General features: G+C 47.5%; 1 protein-coding gene across 1 annotated transcript in view; it reads right to left on the bottom strand.

Moving 5' to 3' along the window:
* Positions 1-2,897: 2,897 nt before the first annotated feature.
* The window catches only part of Mkp3 (Mitogen-activated protein kinase phosphatase 3), a 61,776-nt gene continuing 41,756 nt past the window's right edge, over positions 2,898-22,917 (bottom strand). The window contains exon 4 of the mRNA XM_084578252.1: positions 2,898-10,138. Within this exon, the coding sequence (XP_084434378.1) occupies positions 9,813-10,138 (326 nt within the window). The 3' untranslated portion in view covers positions 2,898-9,812. The remainder of the gene's footprint in view (positions 10,139-22,917) is intronic.

The following is a 22,917-nucleotide window of genomic DNA, read 5'->3' as shown; positions in this document are numbered from 1 at the left end:
GCATGCGCGAGGAGCCAGCAGAGAGGAGAAATATTTACCGGATGTGACGAAACATTTGGTGTATGTTTTTGTTTGTAAGCGTTGTGCGATTCTTTCGCTGACTTGTCGACCAGACCGTCTTTATTGGAATGCTCCGTTGGTTGTGTGCATGCGCACCAGTAAATATTTCTCCTCTCTGCTGGCTCCTCGCGCATGCGCACAACCAATGGAGCATTCCAATAAAGACGGTCTGGTTGTTCCCGCTTGGTCCTCATAGCTGATGGCAGATGGGTGATGTCATATCCTTGACGTCTGGTCTCGATGGATCTGTTCAATTTTTGTCCTGTCCATTGTCAAAACAGCGGGCTTCTACATTAAGAGGGTGTAAATACAGTAGACACGATCAGTTCTTGGAAAAACTACCTATGAATTTTTGTCCTGTCCATTGTCAAAACAGTGGGCTTCTACATTAAGAGGGTGTAAATACAGTAGACAGGATCAATTCTTGGAAAAACTACCTATGATTTAGGTTGTCTATAATGACAGCACTCGTATTATGAGGCATAAATGTATATGCTGCAAATAAATTGGGCTGTACTTTGCTGTTGAGTAATTTTATCTGCCCTCTTAAGCAGCAGGAACGAACCAATACTACTGTTTATGTATTAAACATTAGCAATTTTAAAATAAAAACGACGATTAGTGGGAGCCCACATTTTTATGAAAGACTGTCGTACGCTTTAAATGACAGCCATTAATAACCATGCTACGGCAGCTCTAAAGAAATTCATCTGATTGCTGAAAAGGTACTAGTAATTTATTGGGTTCGCAACTATTCACAATACTGAAATATTTATTTCTCTTTTTTTTTCCGTGATGAAAATTAGTTGTTTTCAACAATTTCCAGCACTGCTTTTGGAGCAGTACACATTCGAAATTGTCTGCTGCCACACTAACCTCCATGCAACAAAATGGGAAAGCTGGGGTGGTGTGACGCCAGCAAGAGTAGTAATGCCTCTACCTCAAAAATGTCACCGAGGCACCCTGTCTGTATATCTACCACCACCTGCCATACGATTTCTGCATGAAAAAAACGGGTGATGTTGCATAGCACGAAGGGACGGGTTCCTCACTGTTATGATCATTGATACACAGACATGTACTGAGTTATAAACTATCGTAGCAAGCTTGAGTAACAGTGTGCTGCATTGTTTCTTTGAGACCTTTTGTTTGTTTTTTCTAGGGTCAGATCCCTTTGTGTGATCGCCCGTTGAAAAGGGTATGGTACAGCCTCATCACACATGGTCTCATCGCCATCACCATCCTCTCCAAATAGTGCAAGGAGACAGGACCGTGCAAAGAACCGATGAGTCCCAATTTTAACTAAATATCAGTCTCAAAGTTTCTGCAGTGCCATAAAAAGTCACAACTGAGGATGCCCATGTTTTATACTCGACCAAATTAGCCTCTAAATAGAGGAGGCCTTGACTCAACACTTCCAGAGCTTAGCTCCACACAAGTGTCACCATGTCTTGGGAAGTTTTACTAAATTAATCTTACAAGGTGAGTGTCCTCTTGTAATGTAATGTAATGCCAAGCTTCTTTTTTTTCTCTCACGCGTGAAGCAATGCTTTGAACCAAAGCGGCAAGCTCTACCATTCTTGTGTGTCCTAGTACACTTTTGTCAGCAATAATAGAGATATTGTTCACCAGCAATTTCAGCTGTTATTACCCAAACATAACTATTCACCTCGTTAAAAACACTAATTCTTAAATGTCTTTGTTTCCTTCGGCGATTCACTAAGCTACTTATTTTTTTCTTGCAGTATAACTGCTCAATGCATGTGGTTAATTTTGGTTCAGTACATTGCCGCATGATAACAAAGAATAAAAATTTCACTGAGTTTGAAGTTAATTAGTAGCTTCACTGTGAAGCCTATTGGTCACTGTGCCAACATTGTTAAACCATCTATTCAAGCTGGTAAAAGTCAGATATGTTTAGAATAGTGGGGAGATTATCCCAGCAAAACTTGCCACAACAAGAATAGTGGGGAAGATTATTCCAGAAAAACTTCCCACCCTGTATGCTGGTTGGTTCGGTTGGTTTGTGGAGTTTAACGTCCCAAAGCGACTTAGGCTATGAGAGACGCCGTAGTGGAGGACTCCGGAAATTTCGACCACCTGGGGTTCTTTAACGTGCACTGACATCGCACAGCACACGGGCACCTTGCTTTTCGCCTCCATCGAAAAGCGGCCGCCGAGGCCGGGATTCCCTGTATACACAATGCCTCACCATCTGTTGTGTGTTAGAGTCATAGAAGAACATGAACATTATCCATAAGAAAGAGAACTTGAAGGAGCCAAAAAACTGCAGGCCGATCAGCTCGCTGTCCATTGCTTACAAGGTACGGCATTTATATGAATGTCACACACATTTTTGTTTTCATTGGTTTCACATGGTATTTATGGTTACATTGGAACCAAGGCATAACCACAAAATTATTTTTAAGCGAGAAATGCTCTCAGTGACTGCTGTTGGTATGTCAGCAGAAAGAACACAGCGTCAGGTCAGAGGAAAAGATGGAGGTGATACCTGAACGCTAGATGAACTTTCGTAGGTTATCTCCTGGTTCCTTCTGTCTCGTAGTCTAACACTTGCATCAGCAAGTATATTTGTTCACACCGCGCTGATTTTGTAGAGCAAAACTATCTCGCTTCAGTCCCAGACCCACCGTCAGGGGTGGAGACGTGCAGATAAGAAATTTGACAAGCTCCTCACAAGGGGTGATTAAGCTGCAGACAGCTTAACATATGTTTAAACTAGGACCCCTTGCCTTTAGCAGTCATGCAAACCGCAGCCCTGTTCAGTTATGATGTCTGAACATGGTTGCAGAATCAATATGAGCAGACGCAATGTATCGTGTTCATGAAAAATATGCACATTTTATTGGCTTTCCAGATGTATATGGAAATATCTTGGAGATTATAACAGTCTCGCTCTCTGGGCATGCCCACAACAACAGGCATTGCCAGGGGCCATGAAAACACTCGCTCTCTCATCTTGATCCAAACAAGCAAACATGGTACATCAGTAACATTGCTCCACACAGTCTGCACACCAGCACATGCTTTTTGCAACAGCAGAATAAAAAGATTAATAAGGGAAAATGTACAGAACATACAGTATGTGCTGATCTGTTATCACAATTGATAAGACAAGAAATAATTACATGTCTGAGCCAGACAACACTCAGCGTTTTGGCAGTTGGAGAGCGCTGAACAACCACTGAATCTATCGCAGTGGCCATCAAACACAGGGAGCATCACGAGACTACTGAAGCCTTGTCAGTGGGGCTTGGCCACATGAACATGTGAGGGCACCCCAACAGAAATTAGTTTTTGGGCAGCAAACAAGTCACGCAGCAGAGTTTGGCAACGAATTGCCTAAACAGAGGTTGCCTGCCCAACATCATGCTCTTTCTCCATTTTTTCTTTTCACAAAACACAAGAATGGATAAAGAATTTGGGGAACGCAAACGTTGGACACTTCTTCCCGTGTCTCCAAGCGCGACAATATTGTCAATGTCCAGTATACTGTATTCTGCTCTGTATGAAAGCGCTTGCTTGCTGAGGTGATCGAGGCGATCCCGTATCACTCACTTCCTGTGACATGCATGCTATATAAACCAGACCCCGGAGGAGGGAAACATAAACACGTCTCTCGCTTCCAGATGCATACTGTGTAGACGAAAATGGGACGTGCAGCTACTGTCCTGAGAATAATGCCCGAGGCGACCCAGACGTGACACACTCTTTTTCACTATTCTAAGATATAATAGTAAAAGATTAGCACACATCATCATCTGAATCTACAGCTCAAGCAGTAAAAAAAAAAAAAAAAAAACAACACACTTGGTCCCATTGATTTCATGACATCCTGGGCTACAAATTTCACTGCTTTTAACAATGGCCAGCTTCTAGAACTATACAGCCATTCCAGTACGGTTCAAGGTAGGACTGTCTAAGGTTTCTAAGAGTAGCATAAGGGAAGGTCTGTGCTTTGACCATGAGCTTGCACCCACTTGGCTGTTGGAAAAACATATTTTTCCAAACAAGCACCATCCTCTTAGGAGTGTTATGCTTTGGAACAAGGTCATATAAAAACAATCTACGCGCACAAAATACCATACCACGGCAGGCTACTGTGTTTTGGCACAGATCTTGACGAGATGGCATTTCGCCATATGCATGCACCCATGGGGTGAAGGAAGAGTCATCCAAGGCCGCTTCGGCCTGTCCCTGAAAACGAAATGCCGGGACACAGGCCATCATGAGCCCCGATCACCTCACCATTATGAGTGGCTTCCATACAGAGCAACACTGCACCACAAGTAGAGCCACGCAACAATGTTCCTGCTTTTTCTCTCCCCCCAAAAAAGGATTTCCAGCTTCAAAAGACTCCCGTGGAGGAACATGCACAATCATCTTGACTCTCTGCATGCTTAACAAGTTTTAAACTTGCACACACCATACCAACACTGTAATGGTAACCGCTTTAACAAGGATTGGCCCCATGCAGACTGGATTTTTTTTTTGTGTGTGTCAGAAGCCAACTACAACTGCTAGCTCTTTCTCGCTGGCAATATCAAAAAAGGAAGCCTGCTGTAACTACCTAAAGACCCCCCCCCCCCCCCCCCCCATTTTTTTTTCTCCTTGCAAAGCCTGAGAACACACCCTTTTGGTTTCCATTTGCCACTGTTCCCAGAACACGCTGGAAAGCACAGCTGCTATGTTACAAGTGAACAGCCATTGGAGGCCGATGATAGCAGAGATTTTGGATCATACCGGTTGGGAAACTCCACTTCAAAAAGTGACTAGTTCTAATACTACACACTTTTTGGGCGCCTATGGATTGTCGCACCATCTAGAAGAGGTCAATAAAAGCTTTCTGCTATTGCCGTCACTGCTTTATGGAAATTTTCTTTCTTTTCTTTCTTTTCACTCTTAACTTTACGGCTTTTATGTACAAGGATTTTTGCTACTGCAATTCTTTAACAGATTTTATTTTCCAGATGTTTGTACATTTATAAACAATCTGAAAGTTTAGAACTTAGACACAATTCCCTTTAATGGCTGCGGGTGCCGCCACTATTCGTAGCCATGTTAATTTTGACCAATTAAGCCCGCCGTTTTTTGATACATGGGTCCCATGGGAGGTTTTGCAACTGATAACGTTAGAGAGCTCCGGATATGCTAGGCCATCATGCTTAATTTAAGCAATGTTTGTAGCCAATGTTTGTAGGCAACGTTTGCGGGTGGAGCTCAGTTTAGTCAAGATAACATGGAAGAATGCATCACTTCATGCAAAAAGAGAGGAGCAGACAACGTGCAGACAGTAGAGTTCTCACAGCTATGCTGGCCAGCGTATTCTGCACAGCAGCTCTGTATAAGTGAGCAAAAGGTAGGGAAGCGCAACAACTCTCAAAGTGGAGGATGTGTCTTTTCTCTCTCTTGCTTTAGTCATCCCACCCGGCAGAGAGAGTAATACAAGAGACGTGGGCAGCTTTTCACTGCTCACCCATGCACCCTCGAAGCCAAGGCCACACAAACGTGTAACAACAAGACCAGCCAACAATGAAACAGAGGAGCATGGCAGATGTGCCGCAAAATATCTTGCAGGCACCTTTGAGACGGTGTGATGAAATTCACGAAGCTCATTCCATTAGCCAGAAGAGCTGGGCAGTTAACGTCACAGGAACACTGCATCAGTGTTCAAGCAGCACTGGCTTTGTGTTAAATAACATGGAGAAACATACACTTCATTTACCTAAAGAGCCAGCTTAAAGCAGGCGTTGCCTGGAGGTTGTTTACGCAACTGCCTGTATTGAAAACTAATTTTGCTTCAAGAAAGCCTCGTACATATTTCATTTTGCGATTCCAAGCTATATAAGAAGACAACGGTAATTGTTATGCTTTTGTGCACTTGAACTGAGAGTGTTTCTTCAGTGGCTTCCTTCATGATACCACTTCCAGCTAAAGAAGGTTGTGTTTGGGCTAGAGCTCTTATTGACAAGCAGCAGGCAAAATTGCACGCGGTGCTACTTTCTCACAGGTGCCACAAACACCCTCGAGCAGCCTCTGCCTGAAATGTGTTCCAATTAAGCTGCCGGCTGTAACAGGTTCAAAATAGGCCCGAGGTGGATGACACACAGGACCGGTGAAATACTCTATACAGAAAAAGCATTAAATGCGCACAATTATTAGGTGAGGGAAACACTTGCTCAACAACCGAAACCTCATTTTGTAGATTTAATGCAATTGTATGTGGCATGTTTTTGTCTTTTGGTGGTCGCAGTTCTGTTTGATGCTAACTTGACGTGATCACTATTAGCTGGCTATTCGGCAGTAAAAAAAGTTGTGATTTTTTAAAGCAAAGTTCATAGGATGTCCAAATAATTTCACATCTTGTCCCGTTCAAAACGAGACTAAATTCTCTCAGGCCAACCACTGGCAAGAGCTGCAGCACCTGCAAGTGAAGTTCCTTGGAAGTTTTTCAACTAACACCTCGTTTGCACATGGTTGCACCAACAAATGAAGCAACAATAAAAGTGCGTATCAACAATCAAGCAACAATAAACAACTAGGTTTGGAAGGAAACGGTTCTGCGGTCAACGGTATGTGTTCAACATGCAACCAGCCTCTCTGCAGCAGTTGTAGAGATGTGGCAGCGTGCACCAGGATGAAAACAACAGATATAACACTGCACCATTCAGCTATGTACACTATATACAGGAAATAAAAGCAACATAATGAATGAATCTATATACAGTGTTAAAAACAATGATAAGTGGACTGGGCTAGTTGTGGCTTGATTCCCATGTTGCCATTTCATAGCTGGCTTCAATCATTGCAAAAAGTTCATCATGCATGATCTCTCACATGTGTATTTTATAGAAGATTACCACACATGTGCTCAAAGAGAAAAGCAATCCTTCATTTACCATGCTTTCAGAAGGTCTCTTCTCTAAACCATTTTTAGGTTTCATTCAAATGTACTTTCTCATGCATAGGAGATTAAGGGCAAATATGCAATATTTGAGCGAAGAGTTCTTTTATGTTGACAACTATGCAAAATCAGAATAATTATAATGCAAGTGATGGCGATGCATTACATTTTCTTATTGCACTGGCAATATGCTGAAGGGAAATGGCAAAAACCATCCCTTGTTGGTTTGAAACTATAAAGAAACTGCCTACAGACAACATAAAACTTCTCTGTGGGAAGCTGTGCTCTCGTAAAACCAAACTGATGCTCACCATCTGAACTTGGCACTCTGAACAAGACAACCAAATTGAGGGCTATGTGCAAGGTAGCACTACATACCTCAGGTGTCACTGAATCCGAGAGGATATGGCTGAACACAATGCACTAGGCACCACTATACAAGACAGTGAAATGAGTAAATATTGCTTTTTGTAAATACATTAAAGAATATCACCATGGCACATATTTGCAGTACATGCCAAAAATTATCTTTTTTCTAACATTACCATAAGTGTTGTAAGAATTTTCTCCCGTGATCCTGCTGATTACAGGAAATGGCTGATGGTTACTGAAGTCTAGAATATATTTACACACATATTTCAGAAAACCACCCTCATATCACTGGTATAAAACACCAGCTTGTGATTATTATAGAAACACATCACAGACACATGCAAGTTTGCAATGACGAAACAACTGTAATACCTACAAGAAGCTAACATTTATCCTGTAATGTTGGCAACATGGGAAACATGCCACAGAAGCTGTGTCCACTAGTCTGACAACACAGTGAGAAAGATTGCACAGCCAAGATCCAATTTTTAGGAACACAGGGAGGAGGGGATGTATTCACATCAGGCTTCGACTGAACAGTGTCAGTCAGAAAGCATTTTTTGCCCAATGAGAAGGCCTTGGCATAAGCATGATGCTTCAACACACCACATGGTGAATGTCAGATGAACAAGGGTAGCAACACTGCTTCACTTTGCATCAAGAACAACACGTGCCAACACACACAGTCAGTCCACTTTCAATATGTGTGTGTCAGTTCAGAGCTGTAGCAGTGTAGGGCTGCAGTAGTATGAAACTTGCACTTTTCAAATCCCTTGCGCATGGACCTCTCAGAAATGGTCACGAGTCCAGGAACCAGGGGCAACAACAAGTACCACCTTTTCCACAGCAAACAGCAGCAGGGTGGAAGTCACTGGTATTGTCGAGAACAGTTCAGCACTTCCTTGCTGCGGACAAGCAAGGAATTGAGCAGTAAAATACACCCTAGGGCCTCACAGTTTTATGACTGAGCTCACAAGCTTGCTGATGTTGGCTTGAACACAGTACTCGGCTGAGTGCAGTTGCCTATAGACAGCCGGCGTCCCTCTCTCCGCAGGTCTTGACAGTCGACAACGAAGGCCTTTTAATTGTACGTGGTCCACACTTTCAGAACCAGCTAGCACATTGGCCTAGCCGAGCAGTCACTTTGTACTTGCTATGAACATGGCAGGATCCCAGGAACGTGCTCGTACAGCAATGTGCAAGAAATGGAAACACGGTGCTTGCTTGGCCATATGAATGGAACGCTTATTGCTTGCCTGTTTCCAGCCTTTTTTGTACAGTTATTTTTTTCTCAGAGTGTTTACATCTTGAACGCTTGAAAACCTTAGGGGTGAAGCTACAATCATGCAACTGATCTGTGTGCTTGGTTTGCATTAACTCTTACTCAAAAGAATACAATCTACTGCTTCTAAGATGATGGTTTAATGAAAATAAATTTTTCCCGAATCTGCAAGTGTTACAGAACAGAATTAGTGTCAAATTTAGGCCAGACCTGCAGATTCACTCTGGTAAAAAATGCATGCCCACATTACATATTGGCACTATGAGAAAAGGATGATGATAATGACACTGCAGCCAAAAGAATTCTTCCCCAAGGCCACATTTACAATAAATTATTTTGGGATGAAGAGAAGTTCAATGCTCGAGCATGACAGAAGCTCAACAGCCAACACATAAAATGAAGCAAGTCCTACACTTTTCCCGATTTTGCCTAAATGCTGCCGGGCAACTGCTTCTAGGTCACTGCCAATGTCATACTTGGCACTAACTGGAGCCTAACCTATTCCAAGCCTTGCCTGAACTAAAGCAAGCACTTGCATGGCACTGCGCTTGTACAGAGGCCGTCACAGCCCTTTCCTGGAAACAGTAGCACTCCTTCACCTTGAAAACGGCTCATAAAAATTTGTGCTGTGTGCACAGGTAAAACTGTCACAGCACTCCTGAGCATTGGACGCCTTGGAGCCAACACAAAAGGTACGCGTTTTCCAGCAGCTTGCCTTAGCAGATCTTCCCTGTCAGCTGCCTGTAAAAACGAAATTATATTTGTTCCTGTCAGAAAGTTGTCATGTCGTGAAATGAACAGCACCAGTCATAAACGTACTGGAGGAGGCATTGTTCTTTAGGAGCTCTACCCACAGAGCAGCTCTCTGCGTCGATGTTCGCTTTGAGGGCTGCGCAGGGGCTTGAGAAGGAAGGCAAGCACCTGTGCTTCCAGGGCTGCGTCTTCACATGCGACCACAGGCTGTACATATCCGAGCTAGTCATGTGAAAAACAGTCTCAGATTGTGTCGTAGCCGTCCCGCGGCTGCTCACCACCTATGGCCGCCGCTGCTGCGCCAGATGCAGCAGGCTCGTCTTCGTCCTCCTCTGACGCGGGCTCGAGCACCGGCTCAAGCTCGTCACTGGGCGTGACCGCGGGGGCAAACTGGAAGCGGCTGCCCCCGCGGGCCTCACGCTACGTCCACCGATCGAGGTCGATGCCCGAGTCGGGTGTGGTACGCGTGGGTGACGTGAAGTGTAGAGCACGCCGGCAGCGGCACGGCGTGTCGCAGCAGCCGCAGTTCTGCGGCCGCAGGTCCAGTAGCTGCTCAAAGTCCAGAAGTTGGCCTAGGAAGTTGAAGTTTGGCGCGATGTTGGCCTTGCGCTTCTTGACCAGGTCGTACGCCTCGTTGAGCGGCAGCTTGTGCTTCTGCATCAGGTAAGCCAGCGTCACCGTCACCGAGCGCGACACCCCGGCCAGGCAGTGCACCAGGACGCCGACGCGCTTCTGCCTTGCCTCGTCTGCAAAAACAGAAAAAGAAAAAGTGTTCAATTAAGCTGCTAGCACATGCAAGCATCAACTGTGATAGCAATCATAGTAAAACAAAAAAGAAAAACGACCGACTCCAATGGGAAAATAAATTGGCACCATGAGGAAAATTTCCGGTCATAAATTAGTACACAATTGGACTCACTGAAATTTGCTCAGCTACATCCCTCAAGTTTCAAGCAGGTGATACTGCATTGAGGAGATATCCACAGTATGCGCCAAGTGCTTAATATAAACGCTATTAAGGTGTGAAAGCAAAATACCGATTTGTGAGGACGGCACTCTCTACCTTAATGTGCCAATGGTTTTACAAAGGAGTTGATGCTATGCTTTTGCAGAAATCAAGCCAAGCAAACAATGGTTTACAGGGTCTAATGTCACAAAGCGACTCGGGCCATGAGATGCGATGCAGTGGAGGGCTTGAGCCCTCACAGACTGAGTCGATAGTAATATAGTATACCCACACACTGCTAGCATAAGCCAAACACATGGAACACACTCTTACTCTCACTTATGTACCCATAAGTGGGCTTCTTGTGTTGGGTCTGGTGAACGTTGCCAGTTCAGCGCTGTTATTTTAGTTTTGAGTGCAGAGAAAATGATATACACAAGTTAGCTAAGGTGCTGATAGTTCTTACTACAAAACACGTGGGTTTTGCCATGCTTGTCATATATGAAAATATTAACATACATAGCCAGGGTGACCAGTTGACCAAGTAGGGCAACTGGCAAGAACGACTGGACTTGCAGGTTGGCGAAGACTGATGCCCCAATGTCCAACAGGAACGTGGCCTACTCATTAGATTTAGATCCAAATGGAACGAGTTGATTTAAAGAATTTCTGGAGTCCTCTGGGGAACTTGACGCCGTGCTTTCCTTCGCGGCAGCACAGTTATTACATCGTGGTTTAGACCGAGGCCGCTCAACTGGTTAGGACAGACTGCACCTAACCAAGTTGCCGTACAACTGAAGCGCTGTTGCTAGATATTTCAGCTTTGAACTCAGGGGGCTATTCAGATTGCCACAAGAGACCTTAGGCGAACTCATAATTTCCATGGAGAATGACATCGGATCGGTCAACGACGGGAAAAAATGTCCCTAAGCGGACCATCAATGTTTACAAGCATTTCATCGGCAGCATGCGCCATCTGCCAGCGTCGTCAACATGTGCCCAACTTTTCTGCACCTCCTCCTCGGAAGGTGCCGCGATTCTTTACACCAGAGCGGCACCACGACTGCACCAAAATCAATCGCGGACGGTGACGGCGATGCAGGGAACGCTGTGAATCGAGCGTTTTGGTGCAGTGCACCGTGAACCGGTTCTGGCGGTGCAGAGAACCACGGCTGAATCGAACGCAGCTTGAATTCACACTGCATAGGCGTGAACTCTTGGTCGGCTGTCATTTGTCTCGTTTCACATTTATAGCCCACAGTGGCTTTCTCTTTTGAACTTTACGAAATGCAAACATCGTCCAGCCATTTCGAGAGTGGTGCATGCAGGCATGTGAAGCCCCAGTATGTATTGACAGGAAACAGGACGCCAGATATGTAACCGACATAGGCGAAACTGAGAGTGGGCGCAAACATGGCGCGCGCCCTCATGGAGGCGGCACCACCCTTCGACTGCAGCGCCGTTAGTACTCGCGATGGCCACCTGGGACACTTCTCTGTGAAACTGAGCTCTAGTAATGTTGATTGGTACAGCAGACGGAACTATATGAAACTATCGCAAGTACGCTTTTATCAGCCTTTATATTGAAACCGCTAACCCACACACAACACGTTCCTATCACCCTAAAAAAGTTAAAGAATACTCCTCTAAAACCAACATTTTTAAAGAATCATTCGTTCCTAGAACGACTCGCCAGTGGGATACCTTACCTGCTGATGTCCAATGCACAAGTGTATCTTCATTCTGTCACGCGCTGTCCTCAATATACTGACACATTTGTTGTATTGTATTCACATCGTGGCGTCGCTTGCTGGTCTAACGTTGACTTGTATTTATGATAAGTAGTTACGGCTCCGTGTATTGACGCTATGTATGCATTGCATAAATTGTATGTTTTGCAAAACATTGTATGCCTGCTCCTGCCTAAAGCCTGACACTCAGGCTGGCAGTATGTTCTTAAATAAATAAATAAAATCAGCCTTTATATAATTTAAATTTGACAACTATAAGAAAATAATATGTGAAAACATTTTTTTTTATGATCTTTGATGCTTTACAGATCTACTTTTTAGTCGTTTGTGCGAGTAAAGCAAATATAATTAAGGAGTACCATCATGATGCTACATGAGTGTAGCACAATCTCCTCGCTGTGGTTTACCCTATGGCTTTACCCCCTGGTGACAGTCTTTTGTGGCACCGTCAGTCAAGCTGCCTTAAGAAGCCTCACGAATCCAATCTGCTAGCCACATTTGGGCCAAGTCACAGTAGGCACTATAGTCACAGCGTCTTTAGCAGCACAGTCGTGGCTGCAGGTATGATTAAATAAATTGGTTCACAGGAAGGGAAAGGCGCAGTAACTGTCACACTTGCTCTGTGGACACCCGAACCGCGCCGTAAGGGAAGGGAGGAAGGTGGGAATGAAAGTGGAAAGAGAGAAAGAGGAGTCGTAGTGGAGGGCTACGGAGTAATTTCGACCACCTGGGGATCTTTAACGTGCGCTGACATCGCACAGCACACGGACGCCACTTGGAGTCGTTTTCCGTGGTGGCATGCCTCTTTCAAAGCCCACCAGATGGCGCCACGAGTTTTGCAACAGGGCTTTTCTTCACTTTTAGCAAGCTGGACCTTTACAACTTCTCCCACCCTCTTAATAGTAATTTCGAACTCCAAATCACCAGGCCCTGTACAAAGTGCAAATGATGTATATCAAAGCCAAGTCATCAGAGCTACAGCAGAAATGCCGCTGCTCTTTCGTCTCAAAAAATACTGCGCGGAATTCACCCTCTTTTCGTCGTTCAGCATGTTTCCAGATCATTTATCGATCTGGGAAACGCGCCTAGCTTTGTGAACAGATCAGAAGCGTCAAGTAGACCGCTCCGTTATGTCGAACTAAATCTGAATAATTCAAGCTCCTTTTCAGGGCTTCCTTTTCCGCGGGGAGACGGGATTAAACCTATGCCGATTTCGAGCTCTTAAACGACGCGCGTTTATACCCTCGCAGAGGCGCGGAGAATTTCTTCGCTCGGCGGCGCATTTGAATAATTTCGATATTTCCGAGTTGCCCTTCGGGGTTGCTTTTTCGCACGTCACCGTTCGGCGAAGCTTCACCGCGCGTCTCGTTCGTCATGTGCCGAAGCGCGCAGGCGAGCGCGTCGTTCGACGCAACACTGGCAGTACAAGTTCCGTCTCGGGAAAGAGTCTGTGCAGAGCTGCAGAAGTTGGGGGATCATTTGACTGTGTCTGGCGCGAGCAGTGCGGGTAGCTCATGCAAATGAACCGTGCTACGGAGATAGAGCCGGCAAACGAAGCGTATGTAGTAAATACAAGGGCCGTGGTCACCATCTAGCTTCAACTTATTTTCGAGAAAACGAGCTCGTAACGTTTAATTATCAAGGGAGTTGGCAGAACTGCGAATGTACCATATGGCCTTTTCTGTGCGAAACAGCCAACCGATTTTTCCGTTGCCAGCGCCATATGGTCGGCGTCACAATACGGTTGATTTCCGCTGGTGGCTCTGGAGCAGGTTGTTTTGTTTTTTTTTTTTGTTTGTTTGTTTTTTTCTACGGGATGACGATTTAGATTTTCACTGGTCTACCAAGATAGGTTGCGCGCATTCCATTGGTCATTCAACTGGGCGCTCCAGCTCAATCCGCCAACCAGAGTCGGATCTCGCCGAAAGTTCTTTAGTGGTTTCAGACATATAGGCAGAGGACACTGGACAACAGCTGTTTTTTGCGCGCAAACGGCAGGGGCTGGGCTAAGCCATACGAGCCACGCTCAAACTGCGGCAAGCTGTCGGCGCCTGTGGGTACACGCGTCCGTACGGGGCGGTTCCAGAAGACCGCGGTCTCTGTCTCTTTCCTGGTCACTTCTGGATCATGCCTTACGTAATAAGGATATGAAAAGAGAACGACGTGAAAAAAGAAAGCTAGGGGAAGGGGGGGGGGGGGGGGGGCGGTTGCGCAGAGTCAGGGGCCGACAACGGGAGCAACTCGCGCCAGTTTTCCCGTTAGGACTCAGTCCTACGTCTCCACCCACGGTGTTGTCGGCGTGCTTGTCTTTCTGTCTGTACAGAGCAGGACGAACATGGGAAGTGATAAGACGCCGGCGCTGCAAGGGCGAGCAGCCGCAGGAGAAAAAAAAAAACTGCAGTATGCTACGTTCTCCCACTGCTAGCCTGTCGAAGTGAGGCGCGGTGTCGGCAGTGGCGCCGCTCGTCAGAATATCCGCAACTAGCGCAATAACAAAAGAACCGCATCGGAGAGGTGCGTCACACATGCGTCACGCGGACTCCAACATAGAAGAGGGATTCCGCCAGAATGATGACATTACATAACGGGCGCTCAAAGCGCACGCAGAACGAACAGGCCTCGCTCCATGCGGAAAGTTTTAGAGGGTCCATTCGCTGCGATGGCGACTCTCCCGTACCGTTTCCCCACGCGGGACACTACTTTGTTTTGCTGCTACATCATCTCTGTTCACCCCGTTTATGTGTGCACGTGCACTGGGTCCATGCAGTTGCCCACAAACGTAACTGCAACGCGCAAGCCGCACTGGGGCGCGTCAAGCGGCCTTTTCTCCCGGACGTGCATTGTTCGCGACGACAGTACGTCCTAAAACCCAGGGCCTGGCTGATAAGATGGCGTAAAAAGCGCATGCTAATATGTGTGTCATGAAAGCCGAAGCTGCTGCTCTAGCTCGCGCGCTCAAGCAATAAAATATTAAGGCCTGCGGCGACAATTAGATAATCAAACCTGATCGACGAAGGCATCCGCCGGTATCCTTTATTTCGCGGCTGCGGCTAAACTACAGTATAAGTATGCCGAAGTTTCCAGGGCCTTACGAAGAACACTTAATTATTTTTTTTTGCTAGTATCTGCTAACCAATAAGCTGTATGCAACCTGGCAAGAGATAAAAGATGCGCCATTCCTTCTAAAACCAAGTTGCTTCCACGGCGCCAGCGCACGCCCACACGACGCGCAGCCCGGCAGGTCAGGCGCCGCAACGGCTCACGGGGAATAACTGCATATGAAGTTCTGCGTCCGCCAGACGAACGAGCCGACTTGAGTTGCGCGTTTTCGTGCACGTGGAATGGCCAGATTGTATTTCGGAAACAAACGAGCGGACTTAACGCACACGAAATCTCCTCTCCGGAGCTCCGGGGAATAATGGTACACTGCGGGGTAATATCAGCGTCGCACGACGTCTTATGAAAAGGGGGCGCGCAAATTAGCGGCGCGAGGCAATTAGAGCGGCAGGGCCGAGACGTGGGCGGCGGAGGCGTCGCAGCGCAATCTCCGGCTGCCGTCTGGCTGGGACGTGGGCGCGCCGCGGCGGCAACAGGCTGGACTCGACGCCGGTCTCAGCAGAGTCGATGGCGTCAAGGAACGAATGCGCCGCAACAACCGCCATATGCACGTAACGCGAACCGTCCACTCCCCACAGCAACAGAGCAGGGGAAGTGAAACCACGTTAAGCCTGGGTGCCCAAGCGCCGACGAAGGGACGGATGCTGAGCGTTCCCTCTGAAACTTTCCGTGGTGGTAGTAACCACCATGCTCAACCTTTCTTTTTTATGCTTTTCAACTTAGGCAACTCTCCAACTTTAGCGACTTCAATTTTTGATCCGAGTTAAATTTGAATGCCCTTGCTTAGTTTCGATTTAGCTTCCTTGCGTCGAAGATATGCCTCAGCGCAGCGTGGCGGCGACATGAGGCGCAGGCGGCCAAGCGGCTACTCAGAAATTGCAACGTATAGCGGGGCCCCATGTCGACGGTTATTGTTTTTTTTTTTTCTTTAAGTACAGACTAAACAAAGTATAAACGAATGCACGGGAAGGCTACCTACCCAAGCAGTATCTATGAATCCTCACCCACGTGACCCTGCGGGTGTCACTTTCGCGGAGCAATTTCATATTTATTTATCATCATAGCCTCAAATACCGCTGCGATGGGGTAGTGTGCATATCTCAGCTGACTTCGGCGCACACTTCGAATGCCTGTGTCTCCAGCTCTGCCCCCCCCCCCCCCCCCACACACACACACACACACACACTTCCCCCCCTCAAGGAAGGAGCGCAACACCTCCGGAAAAGCAAGCGTAGCATACGCAAACCATGGTCGCCGAGTTCCAACAGGACAGGTAACAATTACGCCGTCCGTTTTGATCAGAGCTAGGTACACAGGCACGGACAAAGAGGAGGAGGGGGATTTGCGAGGACAATCCCGCGCTCAGCAAGCCACAGGCGTTTTCTCGCAAGGCACAAACAGCACTGCGAGCGGCTCCCGTGTCGAAGAGCTGGCCCGCTTTCAGTGAGCCCACGTTACACAACGGCCGCCTCCTCGAAGGCGAATACGAATGCGAGTGTGCTCGGCGCCAAGCCAATTAAGCGGCAGCCCGAGCGTGAAAGCAGCAGTAAGCGCGGGGTGAGTGCGCGGTTCGAACGCGCCACGGACGTACAACGGCAGCAGCGACGAACGGTCGGAACCTCGATTACTGCCAGGTGACTCCGCGGGAAGCGAGAAACGACCCTGGCCGCTGCCCAATTCTGTCGCCGTGTCTTTTCTGCTTACTTTTAACCGAGTGTGCGACCGAGTACTGTCTGTCTATACGTCAAGAGCTGACACTACGCTATACTTAAGGAGGAGCTTTCGTATGAACACTGCTTTATCTTGCACTTCCTGACAATAGGCACAATTCTGCACGGGTAGGCGATAGCGACATTCCTCACTAGTTCCATTTCTCGAGACCTGGGCCTTTCGACCTCGCCGCTTACTTGCTTTTAAGCCATGTTCAAGCAGTGCGGCAAGTCGAGCGACGCCATCAAATTTGCCGGCCGCCCAGCCGCAGTTGATGACAGCAGCAGCGCCGCCACACGAGGAAAAAAAAAAAAAGAAAGAAAAAAGCCTGGCACGCGTCCAAAGAAGCCGGACCTGGAATAGTGCGAACAAAGCCGCGGTTGTTTAGGAACAAACAAGCAGCGTCTCAGAACGCAAATCGATAAAGCACGCAGCGCAACACCTCCAAATGGAAGTGTACTCGAACCGCCGCTCTCTCTCTCTCTCTCTCTAACACACACACACACACGCACACACACACACACACACACACACACACACACACACACACACACACACACACACACACACACACACGCACAAGCACGCACACGCACACACACACACACACGCACACACACACACACACACACAAAACTGTTGGTGGTGGTGATACAAACTTCATTTATGAGTCGACAAGGTAAAGCACTAGGTCTGGGCCGACTCTTGATCCCGGCAGGTGGCCGGCAGGATGTGCTTAGCGGCGACCTTTCCCGCCAAGTCGACCAGCCATTTTTGGCTAGCCGGGCCCCAGCTGGAGATCTCGATCTCCCATTCCTCGTGGTCCGGGCCGGAGGTTGAAAGAGGGCGAGTAGAGTTTACAGACTGTCAACGTACTGTCAAAGGACTCGGGTACTGTCTATAAACTGTCGAAACGATTTATTGTGCTAGAACCTCCGCAGGCATGCACGGAGAGCGGACGTGCAGCCTACGGATTGCGGCGACCAACCATTTCCCTTGATGGGCGTCTCCCGCCTTTCTACGCGAACGGCGACGAAAGTATAGTATAACGCATGATGAATGAACGACACTAGAGGCAAACATCCGGGACGACGCCCCCATCAGAAAATAAAAGGAACGAATCAGATAGCCGGGTACAGCTTGGACGTATTAGAAGACCGGGGGGAACAATACCCTCGCGTACTCCCGCGATAGCCAGACCCTTCAGCGACGGATGCTGGCCATCGAGAGGCAGTGGGAATTGAATGACTGGAAACTTAAAAGAAAAAAAAACAAAAAAAAACAAAAAACAAAATCGGAAAAGGTGACGATGAGGAGAGCAAAAATCAACAGTGACACAGTTACCGAGGGCGGGGCATATCACAACAATCGACAGGGCGGGGAGGTCACCGCGGTTTCTCGCAAGCAGCAACAAATGGCGAACATCCGTGGGAAAAATAATGGACATAACAAGTTGCTTCAACCTGAACCACCGGAGTACCGCAGGCAAAAGACGCCGGCATAGTGAGTGGGTAGAAAGCAAAAAACACCGCCACTAGGTGGGCAAAACAAACAGGGCAGTGCGCTGAGCTGCCAACGCGATGCGCCCTCACACAGCACGCATAAATCTGGCAGCCCGGTGGCGTCAGGCTGGCGCCGCAAGTGGGAAGGGATGAATGGGCGCTCAGCCGACGCGCGCAGCTCCGCCGATTCAGCGCACCGGGAAAAAGAGAGATAGGAAATGCACGGACGTGGGCGCTTAACCAGCGTTTTCTTGCTTTTCCGGCTTCACCGCGGGCGCTGTATGTGGGACATTCTCCTAGGTAAGGAGAGGCGCCGCATGATTTCGCGAGCGAAAACCCCCGTCTTCAATGGTCGATTTATTTGTACATGTTAATTACACCGGAAGCGGTTTAACGAGACACCGACCTGGCGTCACAACCGGGAAAAGCCGACACTGCTGGTCGACGCGAATGCACTCCGGAGCAAACAACGACGCAGACTCTTTCAAAGGCGCTTCGCGGGAAAGTAGGGACTGACGTCATCTGTACGAGTTGCACGAGGCAAGTACCATTCAGTATGCTGTTCCTACGACGGCCCGGCCGACACCCCCCACCCCGCCGAAAGTACCAAAACGTCAAGAAGGATTGATCGATTGATTGAAAAACGTTTATTCTCGGTAAGAGAAAGGGAGAGGGGAAATACAAGAAGGAAGCTGCCACCGAAACCATGAACGGTTACGACGTCCACGTCCAATGCACCCTGATCGGCGCACCATGAAGAACAAGCACACAGTGCAGAAGCAGCGACACAGAAAAGAGAGCAGCGAAACCATCGAGGCTCTCCAAGAGATAAGAAACAGCCAACACAAGTACGGAGGAGATAAGGGGGACCGCATATGCAGCAGGGATGCCAAGTGAATGGAGGAGGAAGCGCATAGGTGCTGCTCCTTTTGCATCGGGCCTTGTGCCGTGCTTCCGGTGTGCGAACGCAGCAGCGTATGTATCGCAGTTGCCGTAGAAGGGCCTTTCTCTGAACGCCAGCAGCCTCCCATGTCGTCATAACTTGCACATTTGTCCGTTTCTATAGGCATGTGCGTTAAACGCACATAGGAGGTGCGCCCCGCATGCGCGGGCATAGCTAATGTGAACCAAGGGTTAAAAAATAAAATATGTGAGGTAGGCCAGGGAAACCAGTTACATACAACCGCCAGCCGCCTTGTGCACCACGGGCACAGTATGAAATAACATTTTGCGCCTGGCGTGTTCGGTACAAACCACCCGTAGATTATTATTTTTTTTTTTCTTGGTAGGTGGGTGCGCCAATGAAGCTCAGAGGCGCACACCCGATGGCTTTCTACAGAGGGAGCTTCCGCCAAGTACAGCTGCACACGTACTTTCGGACAACGGAGGAGCCCATGTGCACACTTCAATGGTGCACACGTGATAGCCGGGGGTAGAAATACATGCGAATAACAACGCAGCTGCGCGTATAGCACGGATTAGCCTTGCAACCTTCGTGGCCGCCTTTGATGGCCAACTGCAGTGGCCAGGTGTCGAAACCACGACCTTTTAGCGCTGCTGCAAGGATTATTCAATATGAGAATGGACACCGCCAGAGGCGCTGTTCTGTTTCCCTTTTTTTTTCTCTCTCTCTCTCCTCCGCCAGCGTACAGAGAAAGATAGTAGGGCGCCCCTTCCGTACACCGCAATCGCTGCGTACGCGTGGAAAATTCCCTTTCACCACTGCAGTGCGCCCACGACGCGGCGCCAAAGGTCGAGTGGTAAATAACAACGGGCGATGCAGCAGCGACGAGCGGGCCGATAAGGCGGCGAAACGCTGTGCGAGCTTCGCTTTTGCCGAAACGCGCGGAGGCGAAGGCATCAAGGCACCCCCTAGAGATCTATAAATACGAGAGCTTAGGATGGCTGGAATTTAGGAGCGTCCCCATTGAAACGGGGTGGTAGCAGTTGCCATCATGCTCGTTTTTTTCCCCTATATCTTAAATACCGTTATAGATCGGTTGACTATATACCATCATTTCATTTATTGAATTTTTATTCCTACATTACTAACATGACGTCACTTTTCTGCTTTCAAGCCACCAATTTTCCAATCGCTTTTTTTGCTAGCTTCCACCGCAGATTCATTCACCCTACCACTGAAATCTCTAAACCCCAGGACTTCAGGATGAGTGACTGCGCCCGCATCGACATCCGGATGGATACCATGACATACCTGTATAAGATGTTCAATTATTTCTATGGATTTACCACATACCGCACATATATTATCTCCTTGGTTATATATTTCTGTAGCTGCGTGTTCTAAGATACACTGATCTAGCTTCAAAAAGTAGGGCACTGCCTCTTGAGTAATCAAAGAAAGCTTCCTTCCTGATATGCCTTTTCCACTTTCGGCATAGTTCTACACTCTGTTTCTTTTCCATAGAATTTGCCAAATTTTTACCTTCTGTGTGTTTTCACTTGTTGTTAAAGCTTCGTCCTTGTGACCAGCATACTTACTGGTCAGTTTCTTAGTTTCTTTTTCTCCACTGTGAGTCAACGCTTTTTAGGTATAGTTATTTAAATACTTTAGCTGCCCACCTGTTACTGTCCAATTTCCCCATGCGTTCTTCATATAATATTTTGCTCTGAGCCTCCCATGGGGGGGAGGGGGCTTCGAAAGATGTCCAGCCCGTATCTCCCTGTACCGCCTCAGTTGTGGTTTTGCCGTGGGCACCCAGTGCCAATCGTCCGACAGCTCTCCGATTTATTTCTAATGTCGACTGTAACTCTGCTTTTAGACACAAAACCGCATTTTCGAAAGTAAGCCCGGGCACCATAATTCCTTTCCAAATACCCCTCAGCACTTGATACCTGTTGTATCCCCACAATGCCCTATGCTTCATTATCCCGGCATCTCTTCGCCCTTTTGCCCTGAGTGATTGTTTATGCTTTTCAATATACGTCAGTCCGTTTACCCATACCCCGAGATATTTATATTCTGCCCCTCTGGGTATTTCATGGCCTTGTATTTTAAGACCCTGATCAGTTGAGCCGTTGAAAATCATCAGACCCGACTTAACTGCGCTGAAACTGAAGCCTAGAGCGTCCCCTTCGTCTCCGCAATACTTAACTAGAGTTTGCAATTCTTCCAGACTCTCAGCTAGCAGCACAATATCGTCTGCATACATCAAACCAGGGAGGCGCTGCTCTACAATCAGGTTAAAACCTAGGTTACTTTCTTGCATCCTCCGTTCCATACTTATCATATAAAGCATGAAGAACAGCGGTGATAGAGGACAACCTTGTCTTAATCCTTTGCATACCTTGACAGCGCCCATACTTTTTATCCCTTCCCATGCAATTTCTACTTTGTTATCCTGGCATATTTCCGGTAGGAAATCTCCTATCTCATGACCGATATTTTCTTCTTTTAATAAGTTCCACAGGAGTTCCCTGTTTACGTTGTCGTACGCCCCGTTTATGTCCAGGAAGGTCAAATACAAAGGTCTGTTTCCCGCTCTTGATATTTCGATGCATTGGGTACGCCCGAACAGGCTATCATCTAAGCGCCTACCAGTTTTAAACCCGTTCTGAAGTTATCCGAGTATCTTCTTACTCTTTAACTGTGACTAATTTTTAATTTCACCGCCTGCATGGCCAATCTGTATATAACAGATGTTATCGTAACCGGCCTGTAGGATTTAATGTGCATCATATCTCCTTTCCCTTTATAAATCTAATTCATTTTACTCTGCCGCCAGCTGTTCAGAATTTGCTTATTCGTTATGACTGTTTCCAAATCTGCGGCGGCGAGCCAGACGGAAGCGAGAAAAGAAAAAAAAAAAAAGGAAAACGAAGACACACAAACATCTTCAGTGAAAACCGACGACTCGCGTACAATCTTACCTTTTGTGTGAACACGGATATGAAACTGCAACACGTGATGGCTTTAAAAATTTTACTGTGCCGCCAATGAACAAAGGGTTTCCAAACGGGGAAAAACGCGCGCACTCGGCTGTTATGGCGGCCGGCTATTGTCTGCCGCGTATGGCTGCCACGATTTCTTTTCGTATTGTATTTATTTACTGTGTCCCCTCGTGCAGGTTCGAAACTGGAGAGCGGCCGCCGTTTAGAACCGCTTACAATAAATCGAGTTCAGTGAGCCGCCAATTGATCGCCGAAACAACAAAACACGAAGGCACAAGATGGCGGTGGCGCGCTTGTAGACGGCAACCAGACAGCCGAATGCGATGCAAGCGCCACAAAGCGAGCGCGCAGAGTTGCAGGAGTCGCAGTCTTGGCGGAAGCTGCAGCCACGCAGATGTCTCCGCCTCCCTCCTCTTTAGACATGCATTGCCGCTCTAACTAACTCCGTCAGGGCGAACGGTATGCCGGCCGAAAGGGCGAAAAAGCAAGCAAAGATTTCAAACTTCACAGCGCTACCTAACCCCGGGGCAAGAAATCATTTGCCCCGCCGGGGTGGCGCAGTGGTTACGACGCTCGACTACTGTGCC

This window comes from Amblyomma maculatum, chromosome 9, assembly GCF_055883805.1.
Source record: "Amblyomma maculatum isolate TAMU_Amacu chromosome 9, ASM5588380v1, whole genome shotgun sequence".
In the NCBI taxonomy this organism is placed as follows: domain Eukaryota; kingdom Metazoa; phylum Arthropoda; class Arachnida; order Ixodida; family Ixodidae; genus Amblyomma; species Amblyomma maculatum.
This window is presented reverse-complemented; position numbering and strand designations above follow the sequence as displayed.